We start from the raw sequence: 23,220 nt of genomic DNA, 5'->3' as shown, positions 1-23,220 counted from the left end.
GTCCACATTCTTCCTCCTCCAAGAGCTACTCTATGCCCTTGCTTACTTAGTGCTCTGCACAATAATGCACTCCCTGATTGCAGGTCTGGATTCTCACAGTGCATTATCATTTGCCCTTTGCATTTTTCAGTTCACTGGGGGAATCACAACTGCCTGCTGAACAAACTTCATTTAAAATAATCATAGATTATCTAAAATTTAAAATAATATAGATTAGTATCTATTTCCGAGAGCTGTAATTTAATTAATGATATTTCTATTTAATCCATTCAGAGTGTTAGGTTATGGATAGCATGTTTAAATAAAGGAAAGCCTGTATGTCTTTATTATGAGCAGATTTTAAAAATCTTGTCACGTTCCACTGACAATAATGGCATTCACTTAAGATAACTCGGTGCTGACAGATGGTCCTCTAAGGGATTTTTGCATGTCAACATGTAACTGAATTTTCATATCTTAATCACCTCATATTACAGATAATACTCAATACCCTTGTTGGACAGATATGTCTGTGGACTTCTTACATTTGCTATAGAAGTCACCCCTTCTGCAATGAAATGCTGACTCCTTTCAATATACACAAAAAATAATTAAGTTTTTTTTTAAGAGAGATCTCTCTTCTCTACCTCTAATTCATAAGCCCAGCACAGTTTAGACTCATTTACCATATAATGTCTCCTACTGGGTCTGAATTTTTAATTGCGCAAATTATGAAAGAGTGAGGTACTCATGTCCAAAGTGAAGAAAATCTGCCTTCCAAAAGCCAGTGATATACCTGTTTTAAAGTAGCTGTATCAACTCTATAGGTGCTCCAAATAGACTTTCATGTTAAGGATTTATCCCACAGCACTTCAGACTTCAACTGCTAAACATCTCTTCCTTTTCACCACCTCCCTTCCAAATGACTGTCTTTAATATTTCTCATAAAGGATCCCTCTTCTCTGGTTTAAATTCTGCCAGAATGCCCAGAACCTAAGGAAAGGACTCTGTTACTTGTTTTATGTGTCCATCAGTCATCTGGAAACTATCTGAGCTCCAGATTTGGATCACCCACACATTTGTTCTGAAACATATGTACAGGCCTTCTTTCTCACAATACAAACCCAGCTTCAGGTTGTTTATTTTGAAAATGAGTACTGAAAAGAAAATTCAAATGGTTCAATACTTGCAAAAAAACCCTCCTCCAAAAGCTACCAATCTCTATATGTGTGTATATATATCTACAGGAAGGAGAGATCTGCGTGCAATTTGACAGGCAAACTGTTCATATTCCAAAGTTTCAAATATTTAACAAACTTCTTTGAAAGTAATGGAGAAACTCTGTGGATGTTCTGTAATGAAAATTAACCCAACAGAGCTTGATGAAAATTTGAAAAAGAATAGGTAGGCTGAAAAATGTCTGCATGAGCCTGAATTTATAGGAAAATGCATATTCTAGAACTTGGATAGGCATTTGCCAAAGCATTTCTTTAATGAAAAAGGAACCCGCTGAATAAAGAGCACAAGAGCAATGGGATTGTGGACTGGACCCTGGGTCTGAGTTGCAGCATGTAATCTCTATTCCCTGTACAACTAATTTCAAGTCTGTAGTTGGAGTCTCAGACCCTGGATCTTGACTTTGTAATTTGATCCCATCCCCCTCCTAATCAGATGGAACAAGAGTAAGGTGAGACACAAAAACTACAGACAGGGAAGATAGTTTTGGCATTGCCCTTTTGAAACAGTGACCGTGATCATGTAACACATAATCAAAACTTGATTAACACAGAAATCCAATTACTGCTTCATTAAAAATCTTTCATTAATATCAAAAACACTTGTAAAATGCTTGGGCTTCATTTCCCAACAACTACAACTTGAAAAAACATTGTTGAGGGGTCAGATTCAATGACACAATTGTTATATCAAAGCTATTCCTCTTAAGCTGAGGTTTGAGTGCCTTTCTCACAGCATGTCCATCTTGGGCACCGTGCAGATCTGGCATGACCTATTCCAGAGGCACGTTCAACAAAGCTGTGTTGGTATAAAAGGTCCTGGGTAATCCAGACTACCAGACATGGATCAGCAGAAGCTCCTGAAGCCAAAATTCCTTGGTAGTTCCAAAATCAAGCTGAAAATGCAGTCCAGCTCTACTGAGGAGCAACACAGCAGCACTGAGGACCTGTTGGCATTTCTGTCAGCTGTGAATGTCTCCAGAGACCTCTGTGTCCAACCTGCTGCTCCCTGGGGTGTGAGCTACATGTCAGAAAAGTGTCTCCCCCCAGACCCTTGCCTCCTGCCTGGCTGATGGCCCTCATCTCTGTGATGATCAGCTGCATTCAAACATCAGAAACAAAACCAGGGATGTGGCTGGCTGCACTCCTTGAGCCAAACAGCCCATCTCTTTGCAGAGACCCACAGCAGACTTACACTTTTGGGAAAATGATTCCAGGAAAGCAAGTGCATGAAGCTGCCCCAGCCCCTCTGGCTGCCTACCATGGGTGACATCAGTGGTCCAAGTTGACATGGCATGAGTTGGCCCTTCCCAGAGAACCCTCTCCTGATCTTTATATTCCTTCACATAAAGCACCTGTATAGGGCTAACTGGTTTTGACTTTTCCCTAGATAAAAGGACAGAAAAAGAAATTATTTTTGAAATTCTGTTCCAGAATATGTTTTTTAAATTTTCCTCAGTGCACCCAAATTCCTGATCCTACGAAGTCCTTTTTTAGAAAGTGACACATTGCAGATACAAAACAGATCTGAAAAACACTTTAAAAGCATTTTGTAGTTTGTTTTTGTGGGCCTCCGTGCAACCTAAGCAAAGAAGAAAGGCAATACTATTACCTCATCTCACACACACAGAACTGAGTCAGGAAGAGGGGGAGTTATCTGATGAGATGTGTTTGTCTACGTCTGAGATACTTGACTAGATTCCCTTTGTAATTATAGGAAATGGGTACTTCCAGATTTGCGTCAACTCATCTAAAAGTAGGCTTCTAAAATAGGTCAGATTAATTTCATCCTGAAAGTGCCTGCACTTGACTAAGAACAGGAGCCAGAGATGACCAGCAGTGGGCAAGGTCAGTGTTGCCTTACCTCTCTTGACTGGTGTAACACCAGGCACGTTTGGCAAAGCCAGATTCAAGACTCAGAGCCCCAACCCCCAGTTCCTATCAGTTCCCATGTTCTTTCTTCCAAGACAGGCTATTTACCCAGAAAATACAATTAGTTTTAGTTAGGATTTCAGAGCTGCATTAAAATGTCTGTTTCACTACCCAGAAATGAGAACATTTGATTTTTTTTTTCAGTATATTTGACATAGGCATTTATCTTGCCCTTGTTTTGCATTCCTTTCACTGCTAATTTCCCTCCTAACGCCTTTAATCATATTTTTTTCACTCACTTCAAGAGCTGTGTGAAGGAATGTAATCAGTCCGTTCAGGGAGAATTTCGCTAGTTGAAAAAAATGCACTTGCTCAGGTTTTAAGCAACACTGCAGAACCACCCTCAAACCAGAGCCCTGGAGTGGCAGGCAGATGTGAAAGGGCTGCTGAAGCAATTTGACCAGTGAAGTGGAGATGTGGGGTTTCTGGAATGCTCCACTGATGGGACAGACTCATAGAAATCAACTCTCATGGAATAACAATCCAGGGAGCACCCTCTTGCTTAACAAAGAGTAACAAATTCTGTTCCTCTGAGGGTAACAGAAATCCTCTGGCCTCCAGGCAACTGAACAGCCCCAACTTTGCATGCCATCACTCCTTTGTCATCAGACCATCTGCCAGGCAGATGAGCTGGCAGAAGATCAGACAGGTACAATGAAAACCTGCTTGTTTTCCAGCACACCTTCCTCAGAATAGGCTGTCACCATGTGGCATCTCAGCTTTGCCTGAAATCCAGTGGAAATATGTTCGCCTGGATCCTCTCCAGTCAGCACTACAGATTAATCCTGACCGACATCTGCAGGCTGAGATAATGTTTGTGGGCATAAATTTCCGTGCAAATATATGTTTTCATATCTATTTTATATATGAGAATAAATAGAGCTAATTGGTGAAAATAATGCATTGGAAAGTTTAAAGATCTGTTTTTAATAACATTTAAAGTAGCTTCCCTTGAGAGGTTTTCTTTCACCAGTCTAAATATTTAATATTATGTTTACTGTTCTTGTTTTTAAAGAAATATTTTAATGAAACAAAGTAGTTAATGACTTGCAAACCACTGATTGTCACAGGAGCAGGACTTTAAAAAACATTGAAAGAAACAGAGAACCACTTATGCTAAAGATGGAATAGTCTATGGCATTTTTGAGCCTGTCCCATAATTCCATACTCTTTCTTGCTCTCCAAGTTTCATAAAGATAATGAAATATAGGATTTGTGTTTTCCAAGACATAGCACTATGAGATTTCCAGACAGTATTTTTTTATTTGCTAAAAAGTCCTCTCCTTTCTCCTGGTGGTACTTTTTTCATTCAACTCTTTTCTTAGTTTTACATATATATATCAATAAAGAGCTGTGAGGAGCAACTATGCATAGAAGACAAATTATGAATTAAAATATAGTGATTTAGCAGCATTAAAAAATTGCTCAATTAACTTTTCTAATTAACTGGTATGTGACAAGCAGAAACAAAATGCAGGTAATTTATGGAGTTGATTGGTTTGGAGAAAAGCGAAAATGTTAAATGGTTGACTTTGTTACTCCATATTTCGACTTTTTTTTTTTTCCCTTTTCAATTCTGATTAAATTACCACTACCAAATTTACAGGGGTACAGAGCAAAATTAAGCCCTCCTCATTAAAACCTCAGACTTCTAGAACAACAACAAAAAAAAGCAAGACAGAATAAGGAATGATAATCCAAGCATGCCATCATGTGATAGCACTGGAAGCTAATGGTAAGGGAAAGGTTTGCAGAGAAAGAACATCTGTTTAGTGAGAAATGCAAAAAAAAAAAAAACACAAAAGCAAAAAAACAAATATCTTGTGAAATACCTTAGATTTGTACAAAACAAAAATTGAAGCTCTGATCCTGCTATTAGAAATACAGAATTTGATACATTGCAAGCTCTTGTTCTTTCTACTGTTTCTCTCACTTGCTTTGCCTTTGTTTCTTAGGTGCTTGTTCATACAGAACCAAAATCAAGGGAAAACAATAGGGTTTACCTCAAACCAGTAATGTATCTAGATAAGGCTCAATCCATGCAGAAATCAAAACCATCCTGGGAATCCTGGGAAATCTACTCTCAGTGTTACAGCTATTAATACCCATTCAATGGTTACAGTCTAAGATTTGGGAAAATTTCCCTATTGTGCCATTCATGAGCATAAATTTTGTTGTGATATTGCTTAAAGTTAGCTATCTTTTCAGAACTTGCTTGACTCAAGAAGGATATTAAAGCAGATGATTTAATGCTTTCCCAGTTGGGGTCTTTTCTTTCTCTCTTCTTTTTTTTTCTTCCATAAAAGTGACTATAAGTTTTTTACTATTCAGCATATTCTTGTCAGAACAAGATTTCTTTCCTTCTAAAATTTTTACCTTTCAGTCTAATAACTCGTATTTTAATAATGACTTAATGTCAGGTGTCTATTATTGCATCTTAAATAATCTCATCATAAATCAGGTGTTATTCTTCCTATCTAAAAATTATACATTCTCTTAAGAGCAATCAGCCATTCTAACGTTGATCATGTGACTCAAAGTACACAATGAGTAAGGGTTCTCCTAGGTTTGGGAGGGTTTAAGGATACCACCCTATCATTCCAGCTTGGGTGGAAATGAGTAGAGGTTTTTAAGAATTATGGTTTACTGGATGAGAATAACTTTGATCTTTGAAGCTGCCTGAGTTATGCCTTAATCAGTGGGGTTTTTTTCTTATTTTGAACAAAGTTACAGCTATGCTTTACCTCCCAAAACATTATGTGGAAGAGCCCATGTATGTAGACTGTTTCAGTAAAGCTCATTAGAATAGGCTTGATTTTAATGGAATTAATTATTCTGAAAGCAAATAATTCAAGAAAACAAACACTTCAAAGTCAACTTCAAGAGAGAAAAGACTGAGCTTGAAGTTAAGTTTATCCTTCTAGCACAAGCTTCAAGCTGCCAAAACCTACTAAACTGAGACCCAAAGCAAGAAGTACCTGCAGGAGGAAGCAGAAGACAAAGTTATTTGAGGCCATTAACTTTCCCCTTTTTTCTCTTTTGTTAGGCAGCCTCTAGCTATTACTGACTTAAACATCCCTGGCATTCCCATTATATTTGTATACCAACAACCCCTCTTCCTCACAAAGATCAAACTTCTTGTGTCCAAAACTTCCCAGTGCAGCAGGATGCTCTAACCTTCCCTAATCTGGTTTAACTTGCATTAAGTGCATTTGCCCAGCATAGAGCAGCAGCCTCAGCCTGGCCATTTTTATCCAGAATCATAGCTGGAGGATCTGCTGTCTACTTTTTGTACAAATCCTAGTGATTAGATTTTTAGAGCAGCAGAAGACTTGAGATCATAGCTCTTTTCACTCTAAACAGTTTTGGCACTGTAACTTCCACTTCACAGAAGAAAATCCAAGTTGCCAGGCTACAGGAGGAAAAACTGACCAAGATGAGCAGATGAGTAACAAGAACAGGCCAGAAGCAGAGCAAGTGAAAAGTGGTATGATGTGGTAACATCATGAATGAGGACATGTAGAAATGAGCAGCATGGGTTCTCATTTCCCTAGACAATATTGGAGTTTATTTCACCAAAAGAAATATAAAAATTAAATTATTGCATTAACTGTAACTGCATTAAATGTCTGAATCAGAGTATATTATTTTAAGGGAATATAACTACAAGTGGTAATCTAAGTATAACTGTGACCACGCAATATGTGCAATTGAAATAGAGCACTGTGTTGGCAAAACATTAGGCTGTTTCCCATCTCTGAGCTGCATGGATCAAGCAAGCAACAATTGTAAAGCTTTTGCATTAACTCACTGAGCTCCTATTGCAGCTTGTAGAGAAGAAGCCAGTCACGCTGCAGACAGCTCAGATAAGTGTTTCTTGAAGATTGACATGTTGTTCCCAATCCTCTTGTCTAATTAAAGACCCAAAATATTATTCTACTGAAGCTGATGGCAGTACTCACTTGACATCAAAGCGAATCAACATTCACCATTTTTTATGAAGAATTATTTTTACCATATGATTAAAAAAAGCAAGACAATTCATAATGCATCATGTGGTAGCACTTTGTCTCTAGGTGATGGCAGACTCCAGTTCCATTGTGCCTCAGAGGTTCCACCTGAAGCCAAGAGATCAGCTCAATATTGAGGTCGCAGTTCCTGGACCAAGTTACAGTCACCTCCAGAGGTCCCAGCTCTGACAGGAGTCTCATCCTGCTGTTCAACTGACACACGTGCTAGAAGACTGAGGAGCTTACAAACTAAATAGACAAGAATAAAAATATGTCCACTGTGCAGATAAGAATTGAGGCACGTGCAGAACTGGCTCACCTGAACTGGCACAGCTGAGCTCCAGTAAAGCAAGGGAAAGATCCTCAGGTTTATTGCTGCAAATCCAGAGGGACTATTTGGATGCTGAGAACGCACGCAGGATCACTCTCGAGGAGAAAAGACAACGCAGAAAGAATCGTGTCTTCCAGAATATATCACCTAAGGAGTCTTTCTGCTGTGTCTTTTGCAATCGGGCATGTCTATCTCATATTGGCCTTATTAGCCACCAGCGTGCTTGTAACAAACGTGGATAGAGCCTTTCCCAAATCTTCGTTTGTGAAGCCCAGCCATGATGACGATTTGGATGCAGATGGCATATTGGCCTTCCTGACAAAAATTTTGCATGGATCGCCTGGCTTTATGCTGTCTTATATCATCTCTAAAATAAAGAAAACAATAAAGTGAAAAACCTCCTTTCCCCAAATTCTATGCCTAGTGCTTTATTTTGTCAAAGAGTATAACTAAAGCTAGCTTGAAATCATGGCATAAATTCTTTACTGAAAGAACAGTGAAAAAATGGGGATTACACCTGAGTCTGGGAATTCTTGGCTCCCAGCTAAGTGGGGAAAAAAGGGAAATAGTCATAACCTTAAAATCGTGATTATATTAATTACCATTTGCCAGATGAAATGCTGAACAATAATATCTCTAGCATCTATATGGCCAGGGATTGGAGTGGAAATGGAATCAAATAGGACAAAATTTTCCTCCTCCACAAACTTGTAATTTGGACTTTAGGCAAGGAAATATTTTTGCATGGTTTATTTAGAGTTGCTGCTCTATAGATATCTGCTACTTCGATCGTAGTACGGTAAGATAACTCTAAATGAAAAGTTCCTGTGTGAAACCAAACTCTAGACCATGTTTTGTATTTTAATGAAGGTTCTTTCACAAAGTATTCCATTATGGATAATGAGATAGTAGCAAAAAATGCACTGGACAGGGCAGATGGGAAGATAGTCAACTGCCTATAACAGAAGATTTTCAAAGTGCAGTAAACAAATTATGAAGCACACTTCTCTGGCTAGATGCCAACCTATACTCTAGGGAACTGGTCAAAGGGTGGATCATGAAAAGCCTTTTTGGGAGCAGCTAAATTCTACAGCTGTGGTCTTTGTTTTTCTAGTACTTTGCAAGAACAGAAGGGGGAATTACGAAAGCGTCTATCGTACACTACCCATAAGCTGGAAATGCTTGAAACAGAGTTTGATTCTACACGTCAGTACCTTGAAATAGAATTGAGACGTGCTCAGGAGGAACTTGAAAAAGTAACTGAAAAACTGAGAAGGTTAGTAACTAACTTTTTGAAATAAACAATTATTAGGAATTTATAAGAGACTGTATTAAAGATATTTGTAAGTAAAAATAAGCATAGTTGCAAACATGCATAATTTATTATTTATTGACTATATATCATGTTTTCATATTGAATATATATATTTCACTTATCTGAATATATTTTACATGCCACATGAAGTTATTTACATGTGATATGTAAGATGTCTCTGTACTAAAAGCAAATATGGAAATAGTAATGCACCTATATAGGTACATATATGGCATTGTTTATGTGTAAATCTGCATGAGGATTAGTGCCACATTGTGTTACAAATACAAAGGTTATAAACACACTACATATACATATATTTATACTGCATATATACAGATTTATCTTTTTTTAATGACTTTGCACATTTTCTTTTGTTACTCTTCATTGCACTGATACAAGAGAATTTGGCTCTTCATCACTCAAAGCTGAGATTATGTTCAATTCAAATAATATTAAGACATTTTGCGTTTTGCTACAGCAAATAATTTCTTTTAATCTCAAGTAGAATGGAATGATACTGAAAAGCTATTAGTTAAAACTGTTGTGACCCTGGTACAGTGCTGTTTCAAAATGGGGACCCAGTTAATATTAATGATAAATTATGTTAAGCAAGCACTCCTGACATTCCTGACAGTGATCAAAATTGTCTGTAGTCTAGCTTTATCAGCTTTATCAGTGATTCTTAATATCCATTTTTTCATTTGTTTGCAAAACTTCTGATACTAGAATTATCCACTTATGCAGGAATGTATTTGCATGTCTTGTGAGACTTTCCTAAACTGATGTTGTAATGGAACTGTTTGATTTAGTTCATTGGATGAGTCAAAATTAAATTCAGAACAAATCATTCCAGGGCTATACACAAAGAAATATTTCTCATTTCTTGCAGAAGGCAAAAGCCAAACCAAACAAAGCCAGAAAACACCAATAAACTGAGTCAACCAAACCACTAAATAAAAATTTTAAACAGAATGAATCTGTAAGATCATAATTTAGGAAACATCCTAGTGTGGTCTTATAACTTAAATGCTTCCCTATCTGGGGATGCTTCTTAAAACAAGACTAAAATATGCAGGTGACACAGGGATTTTGAAATCTACACATGTCTATCCAGAGCAGTCTGGAGATTCTCCGAAACATTTTTTGTTTTTAACAATATTTTTCCTATCATTTCACTTAGAGCAGAGCCATTTAAAGTAACTTCATTCTTGATCTAATTTCCTCTGATACATTCCAGGACAGGGAACACTGGTACTCTTATTTTCTGAAGCATTAATTCAGAAAGCTGTCATAAAGCAGCAGAGGGGCTGACCATCCCACTTCTGTTAAAACAAAGGGGCTTCCTAGTCAGTAGGAAGTCTCTTATCAACTTCACTGGGCTCTAATAACTCAGGCCAAGTGCTCACTGCAAAGTCTAGCACCCATACCCAAACATCACATTAGCAGAACTGACTTTCCAATATTCTAATGGAACATTGTACCGTATTATGAAGAAAACTTATATTAAAAATTATGTTTCAGGCAGGTGATTACTCCCCTGAAGACATATCATAATGGAAGCCAAAAATATGTTACGAGGTGAGCTTTAAAAATGTTTCTATTGAGAATGGCAAGGCATACTGCAAGTTGAACAACTAGATTTCTCAGCCTGGAGAACGATAATGTCTGAAAAAAATCCTGTCATCCAACAGCATGTCAGCAGTATGTCACAGAGGAAAACCAATATGAGAAAAACAAAGAAGTAGAATTAGTTTCAATAATGTGTCTCTTCCTTTATTCACTGCACAGGGAGAGAAATTCAACCCCCCCTAAATAAATAAATCCTCTGTAATAAGATCCCACTTGCATACTAGAAAACATTTCTGTTATTAAATTTCCATTACTGTAAAGTGCAAATTTTTTCAAAGATGCTGAATGGCCATCCTTTTTTAATCCTTTCTGAAACTCTGTCTTAATTTATCCAGAATTACCTGTTTTGCTGCTAGACCTCCCCTCTCACCCAAGTGAGAAGGTGACTCATGTGGCTCAATGGTCAAGTTTTCAACCTCACTACAAACATTTAGAAGTAGCCTCTTTCTTTTTTTCCCAGTGTGAGAAAAAGCAGAACAGTGCTGAGTAGGTTTGAAAATATTAACTATAAAGCATAAGTTCAGTTTTGAAAAGTGACTGAAAAGAGATTGGGGTTTTCATATACCTCACAGTGGTCCCTTATCTGACATGATTATCATGGCTTTTATGAATTGAAATTTAAAAAAAAAATCAGAAACCAATCTTGGAACTAATTCTGGACTCCAAAGTTCACATGGTGTTTCCTTCTTGAGACCCTACTCTGCGTAACAACTTGTTGAGGTCCCCACCCTATCTTTTACCAGGAAATAGGGTAAAACCCATACCAGCATGTATTTAGCACTGAGATTAGCCCCCACACATTTTTGTTTCACCAAAAGCAAGACAATTCACAGACTGAAGGGGGTCACAGAAACCCTGGGGGGAAAACTCTCTTGTTTTCATATGGAAGTTGGTGTAACTTGTGATAAGAGAGAGACAAAAGTTTTCTTGAACAAGAAGCTGCTACTTTAACAGTCACTCTTCAAAAGTAACTGCACTCTGGGAGAAATTTGCTTCTGTAAAGAAAGCATAGACACAATGTTTAACACAGTCAGAATATTTTTCATTAGACCCTAATTTGATCAAGAGTCTAAACATGCATTTAACGGGTGCAGATACATGCACCTCGAGTCACATGCGTAACATCTAATAATACAAACAACACAAAATCCATCAATAAATGATAATAGGTTATTGACTCACATGAGTTTATCCTTATAACAGTTTCACAGGGTAATGAAGCTGACCTACTCTTCACCTTATTTACAAAGCCAGATTTACAATGTTGAAGTATTTCATACCTCACAATGTTCAGGCTACCTGGGTGTCTGGGTTAAGTTACCATTTGTTCATCTGATCATTTTCAAATTTTAATAATTTCCCCTGCTCTTTATTTCTCCTTTGCTTTATTTTAGAGTTTAGCCCAAAGATTGATCTGCCTCTGTTCCTCTTTGAACACTTCCTTCCCTATATTTCTGGGTCCATTTCTCTCCTTGCCACCTACATTTGCTGATGCTTCTTTTGGCACAGTGAATTTCCAATTTGGGTTTGCTTATATGTGCATGTGTATGTGCTTGTGATGTGTGTACGTGTTTGTGCTTATTTTGACTACCTTTGCATACTGTTCTCAATAGAAACACTTTTTGAAGCTTAACTTCCTACTTACTGTGGATTTTTTTTTAGATTTGATTTGACTTTACTGGGAGGCAGTCAATTTTTTCAGTGCAAAATAAATGTCTTAGAGAAATAATGTTTCTGGGCTACTTTCTCCTAAACAGATTTGATAGGCAAAGGCAAAAGAAGTTACAAACAGACAAGTAGATCGTGATAATCTCTTGCAAAAACCCTCTATCACCATCTCGGCATGGAAGTGTTGTCATTGAGAAACAATTATATTAATGGTAATCAACCTTTCAGTCATCCATATCAAGAGAAGAAGTGACAACAGAAGCTGAGGAATAAATCCAGTGACACATTGTCACCATCACAAGTCCGATATTCAAGTAGCAATTATTGTTTTTATTCATGGTCTCAAAGTTACAGAAAGGGAACCTTTAGAGTCTCCCTTGAGCTGTCCACATAGGTCACCACTGCACAGCAGAATGGGTTAGAGAGATGCCTAAGCTAGAAAAGCTCTAAACCAATTTTTTGCCCTCTTTTCTTTCAGGAATTTATGCAGATACTTTTGAACCCATGCAATCTCTTGCAGGTGTTAACTGTTTAAATCAGTTTTTACACCACCTCTACTTGAGCCAGAAGCTTTCTGGGTGCAACGCAAGTTTAACCTGTTCTATTTTGCTTTACTAGACAAAAAATGTAGACCATGACAGAGAAGATACTGGGACACTTCCGGTCTCAGCCAGCAGGCACTATTTTCTTTTTCTAAATTCTTGCTTCCTGTGCCACAGCACCCGGCCCTACCAGCAGAACAAAATATTTGTGCTGAGTAGCTGCAGGCAAAGCCATTGTAACCCTCCTTGTTTCCACTGTTTATCAAGATCATATCTGCCTTCTCATGTGCCATGAAAAGCTGGGTACAGAGTACCCTGAGATTTGTCTCTGTTGTGTTGACAGCTAAATAGCTGTGAAAATCCCAAATACAACTAGAGCTGAAAAATAAATGTCTGTAGATAGCTTTAGTGGTAAATGCTGTGCGGAGCATGGACGACGCAGAGAATTGTAAACTTCAGTCAATCCTTTAAGTCACCTGGACATGAACACAGTGGCACTATGAGAACTGGTGAGCAATGACCAAGTCTCACGGTGCAAGTCTCACAGATTTTCAGCCCATTTATGTCAACACCTTAGCAAACACTCTTTACCATAGATCCTCCTCACAGGGAGGAAGCCTCTGCTCAGCAGCTCTGTAAAACGTAGACAACATTGAAACTTCCCCCAGGCTTGCAATGAATGCTGGAAATGGCTGCCCTGAGTCCGGTCTGACCCTTGGTATCCTGAGGATTTTCACCCATGGGGATGTCGTTATTTATATCCACAGAGCAGATGTCCTTGGCACGGACATCCCCTCTCAGGTCCGTGCAGCAGATGTTATCGTATTGCTGGGAGCTCCAGCCAGAGCTCTTCACGCCTCAAGAGGGGCACTGCAAGCCACTGGCCTGCCCTGAATGGAGAATTCTGATCATTTAACTGGAAAGAAAATCTCCATGGCAACAGAAGCTGGGAGAGACTTGAAGCATCATGTACCAGGAATGGGTGGGCAGGACCCTTTGATTTGCAGCCATGGCATGATTCAAATACAGATCTTTATTTCAGTTTCAACAGGCACTCTAACTAACCAAATGATAAATCCAAGAGACTTCTTTAATCCCAGTCCCTTCCTGATCATCACGGAAACTACACTCAGAGGAAGTCCCTTTCTCCTGTATATGTGTATTGCATCTGAGTTCACTCTTACAGCCAACACACTCGCACATTACCTAAAATCAGCTCACTGATGAAAATACTTTGACCTATTGATCAGTACAAACATACTGATTTATCCAGACAAACTTTTCACAGCTGAGCTTCTAACATTTGCTTTACATTTGTGATACATATTGCTGAGATGATGGGTACTAACAAGACCAAGGAGCTACCCTCCTTACCTTCTGTGAAGAGAAAGGCACAGCTACTACCAAAATAGCAATGTTTTTCCCACAGGCTGTGCAGCTTATTCATTACAATACTAAGATTAACATCTAAGTAGCCTAAAGATGCACAGGCTGAAACTTTTCTTTGGTGTATCGCTCTGGAATAAGCAGGAAAGCCTCATTTTTTCAGTCCATTCAATTCCTAAAAAGAAATACCCATCTAAGGTATCTAAATACATTTCCTAAAGAAAGATGTGTTTAGGTCTGGAGAATAGGCAATCCCTTGAACTTTGGCGTAAGGAAGGGATATTCTCTTCTAAGTCATGATGTTGATGCCCAAATGTTGCTACAGTTGTGAGGATTCTGCTGCAATTCTTTTTATTGAGACCTCCACAATTTTTTTTCTCCTGCCTAAGCCTACAGCTCAAGCTTCCTCTCTAACATATTATTCCTGAGCCTGATGTAAAGCTACAGTTTCCTTGTGCAAGTTCCTAAGCTGCATGCAAGTGCAGAATGGCCAACAAATTTTCACTTCCTGATGGAATTTGCTGCTAAATATAGTAAGCAAACATGAGAAAGAAGTTTTCTTAGGAAGCAGGTGGTAATTGCATTTCAAAGGCAACCACTGACTGGCAACAGGAGTGATAAATAAATAGATTTCAAATAATGCAAACCAAGGTTTTGTACTGATGTGAAAATACAGATAAAAAACAACATGAAAAACAATGCATTCAATTACATGATATCATCTTTGTTTTAGGATACAAAACAATTACCTAGCCTTACAAAGAATTAATCAGGATCTGGAGGATAAACTTTACAGAATGGTAAGTTATCATAACTGGTTTCTTTTAATATATTATGGCTTTATGGTTCTTAAGTCATAGGAAAAACATGTATGTAGCTGTCACAAAAAAACCCCTCATGCTCTAAATGTGATTATACTTAAAAATAGATATATGACTTTATCAGTATTATGATGTAGAGCTCAAGCTGTGTATGATGACATAGCTCCAACAATTTAAATGAAGATTGCCTTGACTGATGATCTGGCTGAGTAAATTGTACCTTTAAAATAATTCTTGTTAATTTAGCTAATAACTTCATGGGTTTTAAATATTTATATTTTCATTAAGTATCAAATTTAAATAAGGTAATCCAAGGTTTTCTCATGCTTCTTAGATACTTTCACTCAGCTTTTATTAAGTGATTTAATAGAGCTTGGATGGTCTGACTTTTAAATGCTGTCATAACTATCAATCTCGGAATATTAATTTCCAATCTGCATGTGTCTGCAACTGCAATGTCAATGTCACTGTCACAGGCCAATTAAAGCCCAGCAAGGAAAACACTGCACCATTTATGGGCTCCACTTTGCCAGACACAGCACCACTGACTCAAAATAGCTTGAAGATGTTAAAAAGAAATGGCAAGGCCCTTGGTGCCCTGGCTCATTGCTAATGCTGCTGGGACATCACTAGTAGGAGTAAAATTACAGAGGAATGTAAGGATAATGTTTAAAGAGGAAAGAATGACAGTTTTGAACTTCCAACGATCCTCAGAAAGGGGGTTGTAGCCAGGTGGGGGTTGGTCTCTTCTCCCAGGCAACTGTCAGTAGGACAAGAGGACATGGTCTTAAGCTCTGCCAGGGGAGGTTTAGGTTGGATATTAGGAAGAAATTCTTTACAGAGAGGGTAATCAGGCATTAGAATGGGCTGTCCAGGGAAGTGGTGGATTCTCCATCTCTGGAGGTTTTTAAGATGAGACTGGATGTGGCACTCAGTGCCTTGGTCTGGTAACCAAGGCAGTGTTGGATCAAGGGTTGGACTTGATGATCTCAGAGGTCCTTTCCAGCCCGGCTGATTCTATGATTCTATGATTCAGGCTATGAGTGCATCCTGGTCTGCTGTCTCCTCTCCTGGCTCAGTACAATCAGTCACTCCCAGTTCCCCTTCTGTGCAGCCCCAGACCTGACATGGCCCAGGCAAGCACAGTGCACACACAATACACGATTGTGAAGTGTGTTCACAGATCTACTCATAGAGATAAGGATGCTAGGATAAGCCCATCTTTTAGATAAGTCTCATGTAACATTTGCATGGATGGGCAGCTTGGATTAGAGGGAACAGGTTATTGTGGGTTTTGAGTAAATAGGGACTATAGCAACGTACAGGACAGACATCAACCTTTAATAAGAAAGGGGAAACAAACATTTGAAAATGTCATTGTTCTTATCTCAGAAGCCCATTTAAATAGCTAATAATGAATAGGGGAGTGATGCTTTTGCAAGTGGGTAACAACAGGGCAAAGTTACAGCTGGGTTGTAGCTGACATTTGTCCATACATATATGTATAAACATTGTAAAAGCATAAATAACGTTTGATCTCGGGTTATTGCTTATTTCCTCCACTCTTCCCTTGCTACTTTTTCCTTTTAGACAAATCACTTCGGGGTTTTGTCGTCATCTGTAGTCTAACATTTATTACCTATGCGCTACAAGACATTAATAAAGTAGAGTCATTCAGGCTGGTAAATGAAATAAAAATAATAGAAATACAGAAAGAAGAACTCCAGAAAATCCATATGTTTTTATCAGGTATTTCAGATCAAAGCAAAGAATTTTTAAACTGCTGTTTCAGCATCCACTTAGATCCTTGAGAAATTATTTCAGAGCACAGCACAGAAAGAACAAACACTGGTCCCGTGGAGCACTGTACCTTTCTTTATCCCACTAATAAGACAGCCATTGAAGATAGCTTTAGAGGATTGAAGAAGATCAACCAGGCTCTGTACACCACTTAACTCCAGACTGCTTTGCTTTCTGAAACATTGAAACTGAAGGCACAAAACAAAACCAAACAAGCGTCAAATGGAAACTCCATCAAAAAGAAAGAGATGAGGAAAAAAATACTGTATCTGATTTAGATAAGCCAAACATTTTGATTTTTAGGGCATTCCAAAAACCCTCAATACGTCAGAGAAAGTTGAATTAAATAACGGCTGGTTTGGTTAATCAACAGCTTATGGTGGACCAGCTCTTGGAAACCTCTCTCTCCCTCTCCTCATGAGAGGAACAGCTGTGTGTATATGTTTTTTCTTTCTTTTGTCTAATTTGCCAATCTAAAATCAAACACCTTTGATTTCTCTACTTTTACACAAATCCAAATATATAAACTACGTTTATTTTCTCCCTCTGTCCCCTCTCCCCTTCCCTTTGTATACACACATATATATGTACACACACACACTCTTATGCAAGTTTTCACTATTTAATGTGTTCAAATGCAACAAGTAAAGAAGATCCCCAGGCAGTGGTCCCTTGCTCCTCTTGCCTGCAGATAAACTGGGATGCTCCCAGGAGACAGTTACTCTCTGCATTAGAAAGTGACCCACAACTCCCCCTCTCCCAGTGACTGGCCCCAGCTCATCACAACTTATCTGGGACTCCACCTCTTCTAATATTTGTGGGTATCCTGAATATTGAAGCCTTTCATGCCTGCTATTAGTCTAAGGGATGTAAAAGAATAATCATTAATTCATCAGCAGTCACAGAAAAGGAGCTGACCTAGCAGTTATTTTTCTTCAAGGCTCTGCTTCCTTTTGGGTGCTAATCTATAAAATATTTAAAATTACTTGAAAGCACACTTCTGATCAGAGTAAATGGCATCCAGCTGAAACCTCTGTCACACCAGAACTTGAAGTATAAATATAAATATAAACCACAGTGTCTGATTTGGCTAAGAGCTAAAAAATTACAATCCTGAAATTGGGAAAGAGTTTATTGCATTAAACTGGGCAAGGCTAAACCCATGGAACAGTAGAGGCAAATGTGGCACAGAATTAAAATTCTTCTGTCACTCCTCATGAAACTCCTGTTCTTACCACAGTCAGAGTCTTCAGCTGGAGAAGATTTCTTTGGTGTTGTAAGCACTGGTTAAGCAGTGGAATATACAGGCTGTCTTCTTAAATAATTAATCTTTACAACTCTTTTCTCCATTATTATGTGGGAAAAGACTAAGCAGAGTCCTCTCACTGTGATTCCATTGCAGGACTGTTCAAATTAAGAACTTTTTATAATATTTAGTTCCAGTTGTCATCAGTAATCTTCACTTTTCTTTACACATGTTTGATTTTTCAGAGCATGCTCTGCCGTGGTCTTACTGCTCACAAACAGCAGTTTGATTATGATTATAAGTCATATAAAAGTAGATTATGCAAGTCATCCCAACCACATGTTAAGAAATCCTTTATATGATCTCAATCCAGTTCGATTTATGATCTTCAGTGGAATTAAGCAATGTATTTTAAAAATGTTCTGAAGTTTCAAGGCAGTCAGTTGTGTAATTTTACCTTTAATGTCATAAGCCAGACTTTTAATGGTATCTGCATTTGGGAAGAACTGGTACCTAATAATAGCTGCTTAATAAACTCAACTGCTAATGAAAATTGCACCCATGTCTCCTCCCCCATCTGCATTTTGAATGTTCTTGAAAACATGACCTCAGAATCCAGCTGCAAAAAGCTCAGAAGGCCTTATTCTCCAGAAACACCATAAAATATGTCTTTTGTAACTGGAAAGCTTGACAGACAGACTGCTGGATGGTATTAAGCTTTGGTTCCCACCTCTGCAAAGCCAGACCAGCCCTCTACACACAGTGAATTATACATTTTATCATCTGTCAAGATGAAAACTCTTACACTTTTACAATAAAAATTTACAAAATTTACAGCAAAATTTTACCATAGAACTGTTAGAATATTACATGTTTATGTCTGATTTTCCTATACATTAAGGCAGACTGGGCATGTGACTCTGACATAAAGTTGGAAAAAATTATTATATAAACCAGTAGTAAAGAGGGATTTGTGTTAAGGATGATCATGTCTGAAATGTTGCACTATCTGAGCACAGCACTGATTTTTATCCTGTTTCTGCCTCTGCCTATGAGCTGGAGGTGGACTAAGAGGTACTGCAAGTACTTTATGCTCCATGTTATTAAGAGTTATTTATCCAGCTCTTGAATATCTGGGGTTTTCCAGTCTGCTGGTCATAATATATACTTATGCATCTCCAGCTGGGGAAATCCAAACATGAATTAAATATGAGCTGGGCAACTTTGAGCAGTGCTCTGAGACTTTGTGTCAGGGGAACGTTATTTTAAAAGAAGCAGATTGCTGGGTATCCAGGACAGAAAGGTAAAGAATATGGAAAGTGGTGAGGAATTTGATGAACAGTTTTAGACAGGCATTAAAAATATCTAACTACCAGCAGTATAGCTATGGAATTTGAACTAGTCACTAAATTGCACCTGAGTCTCCTATGACAGCTACCAGTCACACCCCCAATATGGTTTAAAACATAAGCAAAAGATTAAAACAATGGAGAGAAATCCTGTTTCTCACACAAACATAAGGGAAACAGAAGGCCAGCGTCTCCAGGTTCTTGCACGGAGCATGATGACTTTGACAGTGACTTTGAACAGTGATTTAAAGCACATCTTTTTCATTTTCTTTCCTTCATGAAGAAGAAGTTTTTCCCCCTCCCCCATGTCCCATGAAAATCAAATAGATATGACCTAAATATACTTAAAAGGATTTGCATCCCAAAGACAAAAAAAGTTTAGTCAGCTCAACCTGACAGGCTCATTTACTCACATTCAGTGAAGACAGCTGTGAATTTCAAGAGAAATTTATACTGGTTGGTTAGTTAAGGCAGAAGCCAGAGAAGGTCTGTGCTTTGTGGACCAAACAACTGTGAAACAACATTTCTAAGGAAGGAAATGACCGTAAATGCCACAGAAACAAGTAATTTATAAAAATAGCGGTTGAAAAAATGTATTTCTAGGAGGATTTCAGGTTATACGTTTTATGCTTACCGGCATTTTGTGCTAAAGATCTCCATCTCTCACTAGCTCTTCTCATACTCATTTTCCAGGTTAAAAAATATTGCCAAATAGGCAATAGGACCTACACACATTACTACTTGTAGCAACTACACAGGCTCAGACTGAGCAGTTTCATTAGTTTTGTAGACAAATAAATGAAATCTCCTGGATAACTGGGGACATGAGCACGAGCACACAGGCTTTCAGACATTCTCAGTCCTTTCACTCTCTGTCAACAGAGATTCATGTCCCTTTGTTATCCCATTGTTACATGGTTGGTAGGCTAATCCTCTTCCCAAGAGACACATAAGACAGACCAGCCACTTCCTAATTGCTCTACAGGAATGTGACATCATGAGAGACTTTTCTGGAAACTAGTTTCCATTTTTTTTCTGAAGTCATGGGACAGTTCTTCTGCTCTGTCTCTTCCTCTTAGTAGGACATCTTTCACAAGTATGAGCAACCTAAGGAAGCTGTAAAGCAACAAGGGACACTTCTCACTTCCAAAATTGTCTCTCTTGCATGATGACAGAACTCTTTCTTTCTTAACATGTCTTACCTTTAGGCCACTGATACACATTTGTTATACCTGACATTTTCAATCATTTTCTTCATCCTGATCTTCATGATTTGATCTCTGTCTCTCAGGACAACCCCGGGGGATACCATCTTGACCAGATGGGAATAGAAAAAGCTGTTTTCAAAATGGCTAAAAAAAAATAGAAATCTGTGTGGGATGTGGGTATCTTTGACCTGTGCCTTCCTTGTAAGTGCCTTGGTTCTTTGTGATTATCTACCAACTCACCACAATGAAAAGGAAAGCAAGAACAAGAATAAGCCTGAAAAGGTTTTCTGTAGCAGGCATTTAACATCTCAAACTCCTTCATGAAAACTGGTGTCATCTGTGAATATGGAAAACAAGGCACAGAATAGCAATTTGCCTTGGCCAAGGAGAAAATTTCTGAATAATTTCTAGGTCTTCTCTATCCAAATCCATGGTCTACAACAAATATCAAAGGTCTTCCTAGAGAGAGAGAAGGAGAGAGGGAAAGAGAGAAAGAAGAGAATGGGAGAAAGAGAGAGAAAGAAAGAAAGAGAGAAAGAGAAAGGGAAAGAGAGAGAAAAAGAAAGAAAGAGAAAAAGAAAGAAAGAAGGAAAGAAGGAAAGAAAGAAAGAAAGAAAGAAAGAAGGAGAGAGAGAAAGAAAGAAAGAAAGAAAGAAAGAAAGAAAGAAAGAAAGAAAGAAAGAAAGAAAGAAAGAAAGAAAGAAAGAAAGAAAGAAAGAAAGAAAGAAAGAAAGAAAGAAAGAAAGAAAGAAAGAAAGAAAGAAAGAAAGAAAGAAAGAAAGAAAGAAAGAAAGAAAGAAAGAAAGAAAGAAAGAAAGAAAGAAAGAAAGAAAGAAAGAAAGAAAGAAAGAAAGAAAAAGAAAGAAAGAAAAAGAAAGAAAGAAAGAAAGAAAGAATTATTGAGATAAAACAATCACTTTTGTGAAGTGAAAATCTAGAGAAGGCTGGAGAAAGATGGATTAGTATATTGTCGTGTTCTAATTGCATACCCTGTGCTCACTAAAGGTATGAAGGATCTTCAACATCATAAGATTTTTTTTTATTATACAAGTGGCATGTACCTTGAGTAGAATCCTCTTCGCTCACTATAGATGTAATATGTAATCATGGACTTCTTCTATCTCTTTTTTCCTCCAGAAACAAACATTTCCTCTTTCAACCTACTGTCACTAACACAGCCTCAGAAGATACTATTACATTGACTTCAGGGAATTAGTATCGGTCAACACCATCTCTATTCCCTCCAGCTATAATTTATTTAGCATTTTATTATCAAGCAGGACCTACCCTAGCAAAGTATGCTACTGATGTGAAATGTGGGAAATGTGAAATGTACATGGAAAGAATATAAGCACCTTTTGTCAGCTTCATCTGTACTGCTAGTAGAAAGGGCACAGGTTGTGAAGGTGACTAGCCAGCTTAGAAAGACTTTTAATAAGCTTGTAGGGAAGATACCTTTTTCAAGCATAATTGCAATGCTGTAGGAAACAAGGAAGTTGATGGCAAGTAAAACTACCCTCTGTCTTCCAACAAATTGGTCCTGCTGTCAATGGGGTTAGGTAATGAACTGATTAAGTTCATTTATAAACAGCAGATCCTCAGTGCTGCTGGTTTCCTAAAGAACTGGTCCTAAGTCAGCAGAATAAAACACTTGTAAACTGGGAAAAAAGTTTGTGCTACAGAACATATCCAGTGCCTGGAGCAAAGTCCTGAGCACTTGAAAAAGATGAGCAGCCAGCTAATTCCTGCTTAGAGGAGCAATCAGCCTGTCCAATAACTCTCCATTCATCCATATTTTATATCAAAGAGTACATCTCAGCAGAACTCAGGCCAGGAATGGCAGGACCCTTCACCAGCCTATGGCCAGCTTTGTTTGCATTCACTGAATTTAGATAAAGTATCCCTGTTCATAACTTAAATTGGCTGCTTATATTTCCATTCCAAAAAAGCTGAATAAGAGGTGACAGGTGCCTTTACCCTGAGTTCATGTTAGACACATAGATGCATTGAACAGAAAATTTCAATATTTCCAGATGGAATATTTCCAGATGACACTGTGACAAGACCTTCAGCAGGAGGTGGAGGTGTACGTAGTTTTTATTGTAATGTCCTTTTACACGGTCTATGCCATGTAGGTTGGCATTATTTCAAATTGGGAGCAAACCCCTACAGTTGTCAGCGCTAACTTGTATGAACTGACATACCCTGCTCAGTATGTTTGCCCTCATGAAGAAACATTAAAGACTGACACTAGTACTCGTTTGTACCAGGAAGAAAAGTAATCATCCTGAATATCTTTTACAAATCACTTCCAAAGTAAAGCATGCATTTACTTCACAAGCAGCACCTTGACAGCACTTTGCTAAACAGATTTCCTTCTGTGATATGTTATTAATTATACACCAGTGTCAAAGTTTTTTTTTTCCTTTTACTGCTATAGAATTACGTTTCAAGCCTGTGACATGGGGTAGTCAAGGAAACAAATCTTTATAAGACCTTTGCTAGTACAAGGTTGAGAATGATAATAAGAGCAAATCATTCTTCAAGTGAAATGCCATAGAGCATAATATCAAAATCCTCAGACAAAACACTATAGCCCCACAATGTTATCTTTAATAAAATTATACTCTTTGTAAATCAAGAAGAGAAGTCAGATTCTGCTGTAGGCCATTTTTTAATCAGAAACAAGTGTTGTTTACTAAAAAGGATAAATTCTATAATTTAACACTGATGGACAAATTAGATCAGGTCAGTAATTCTGACTTG

General features: G+C 38.0%; 1 protein-coding gene across 12 annotated transcripts in view; it reads left to right on the top strand.

Moving 5' to 3' along the window:
- Positions 1-23,220, top strand: part of BEGAIN (brain enriched guanylate kinase associated) — a 161,400-nt gene that overhangs the window by 91,930 nt on the left and 46,250 nt on the right. For 10 of the 12 annotated variants that reach the window (XM_064659170.1, XM_064659166.1, XM_064659164.1 and 7 more), the window contains 3 exons: positions 8,602-8,763; positions 10,327-10,383; positions 14,764-14,830. In XM_064659170.1, the coding sequence (XP_064515240.1) occupies positions 8,602-8,763; positions 10,327-10,383; positions 14,764-14,830 (286 nt within the window). The remainder of the gene's footprint in view (positions 1-8,601; positions 8,764-10,326; positions 10,384-14,763; positions 14,831-23,220) is intronic. The other 2 variants (XM_064659169.1, XM_064659167.1) reach the window with 1 other exon arrangement.

Source organism: Pseudopipra pipra, chromosome 6, assembly GCF_036250125.1.
Source record: "Pseudopipra pipra isolate bDixPip1 chromosome 6, bDixPip1.hap1, whole genome shotgun sequence".
Taxonomy (NCBI): Eukaryota; Metazoa; Chordata; class Aves; order Passeriformes; family Pipridae; genus Pseudopipra; species Pseudopipra pipra.
This window is presented reverse-complemented; position numbering and strand designations above follow the sequence as displayed.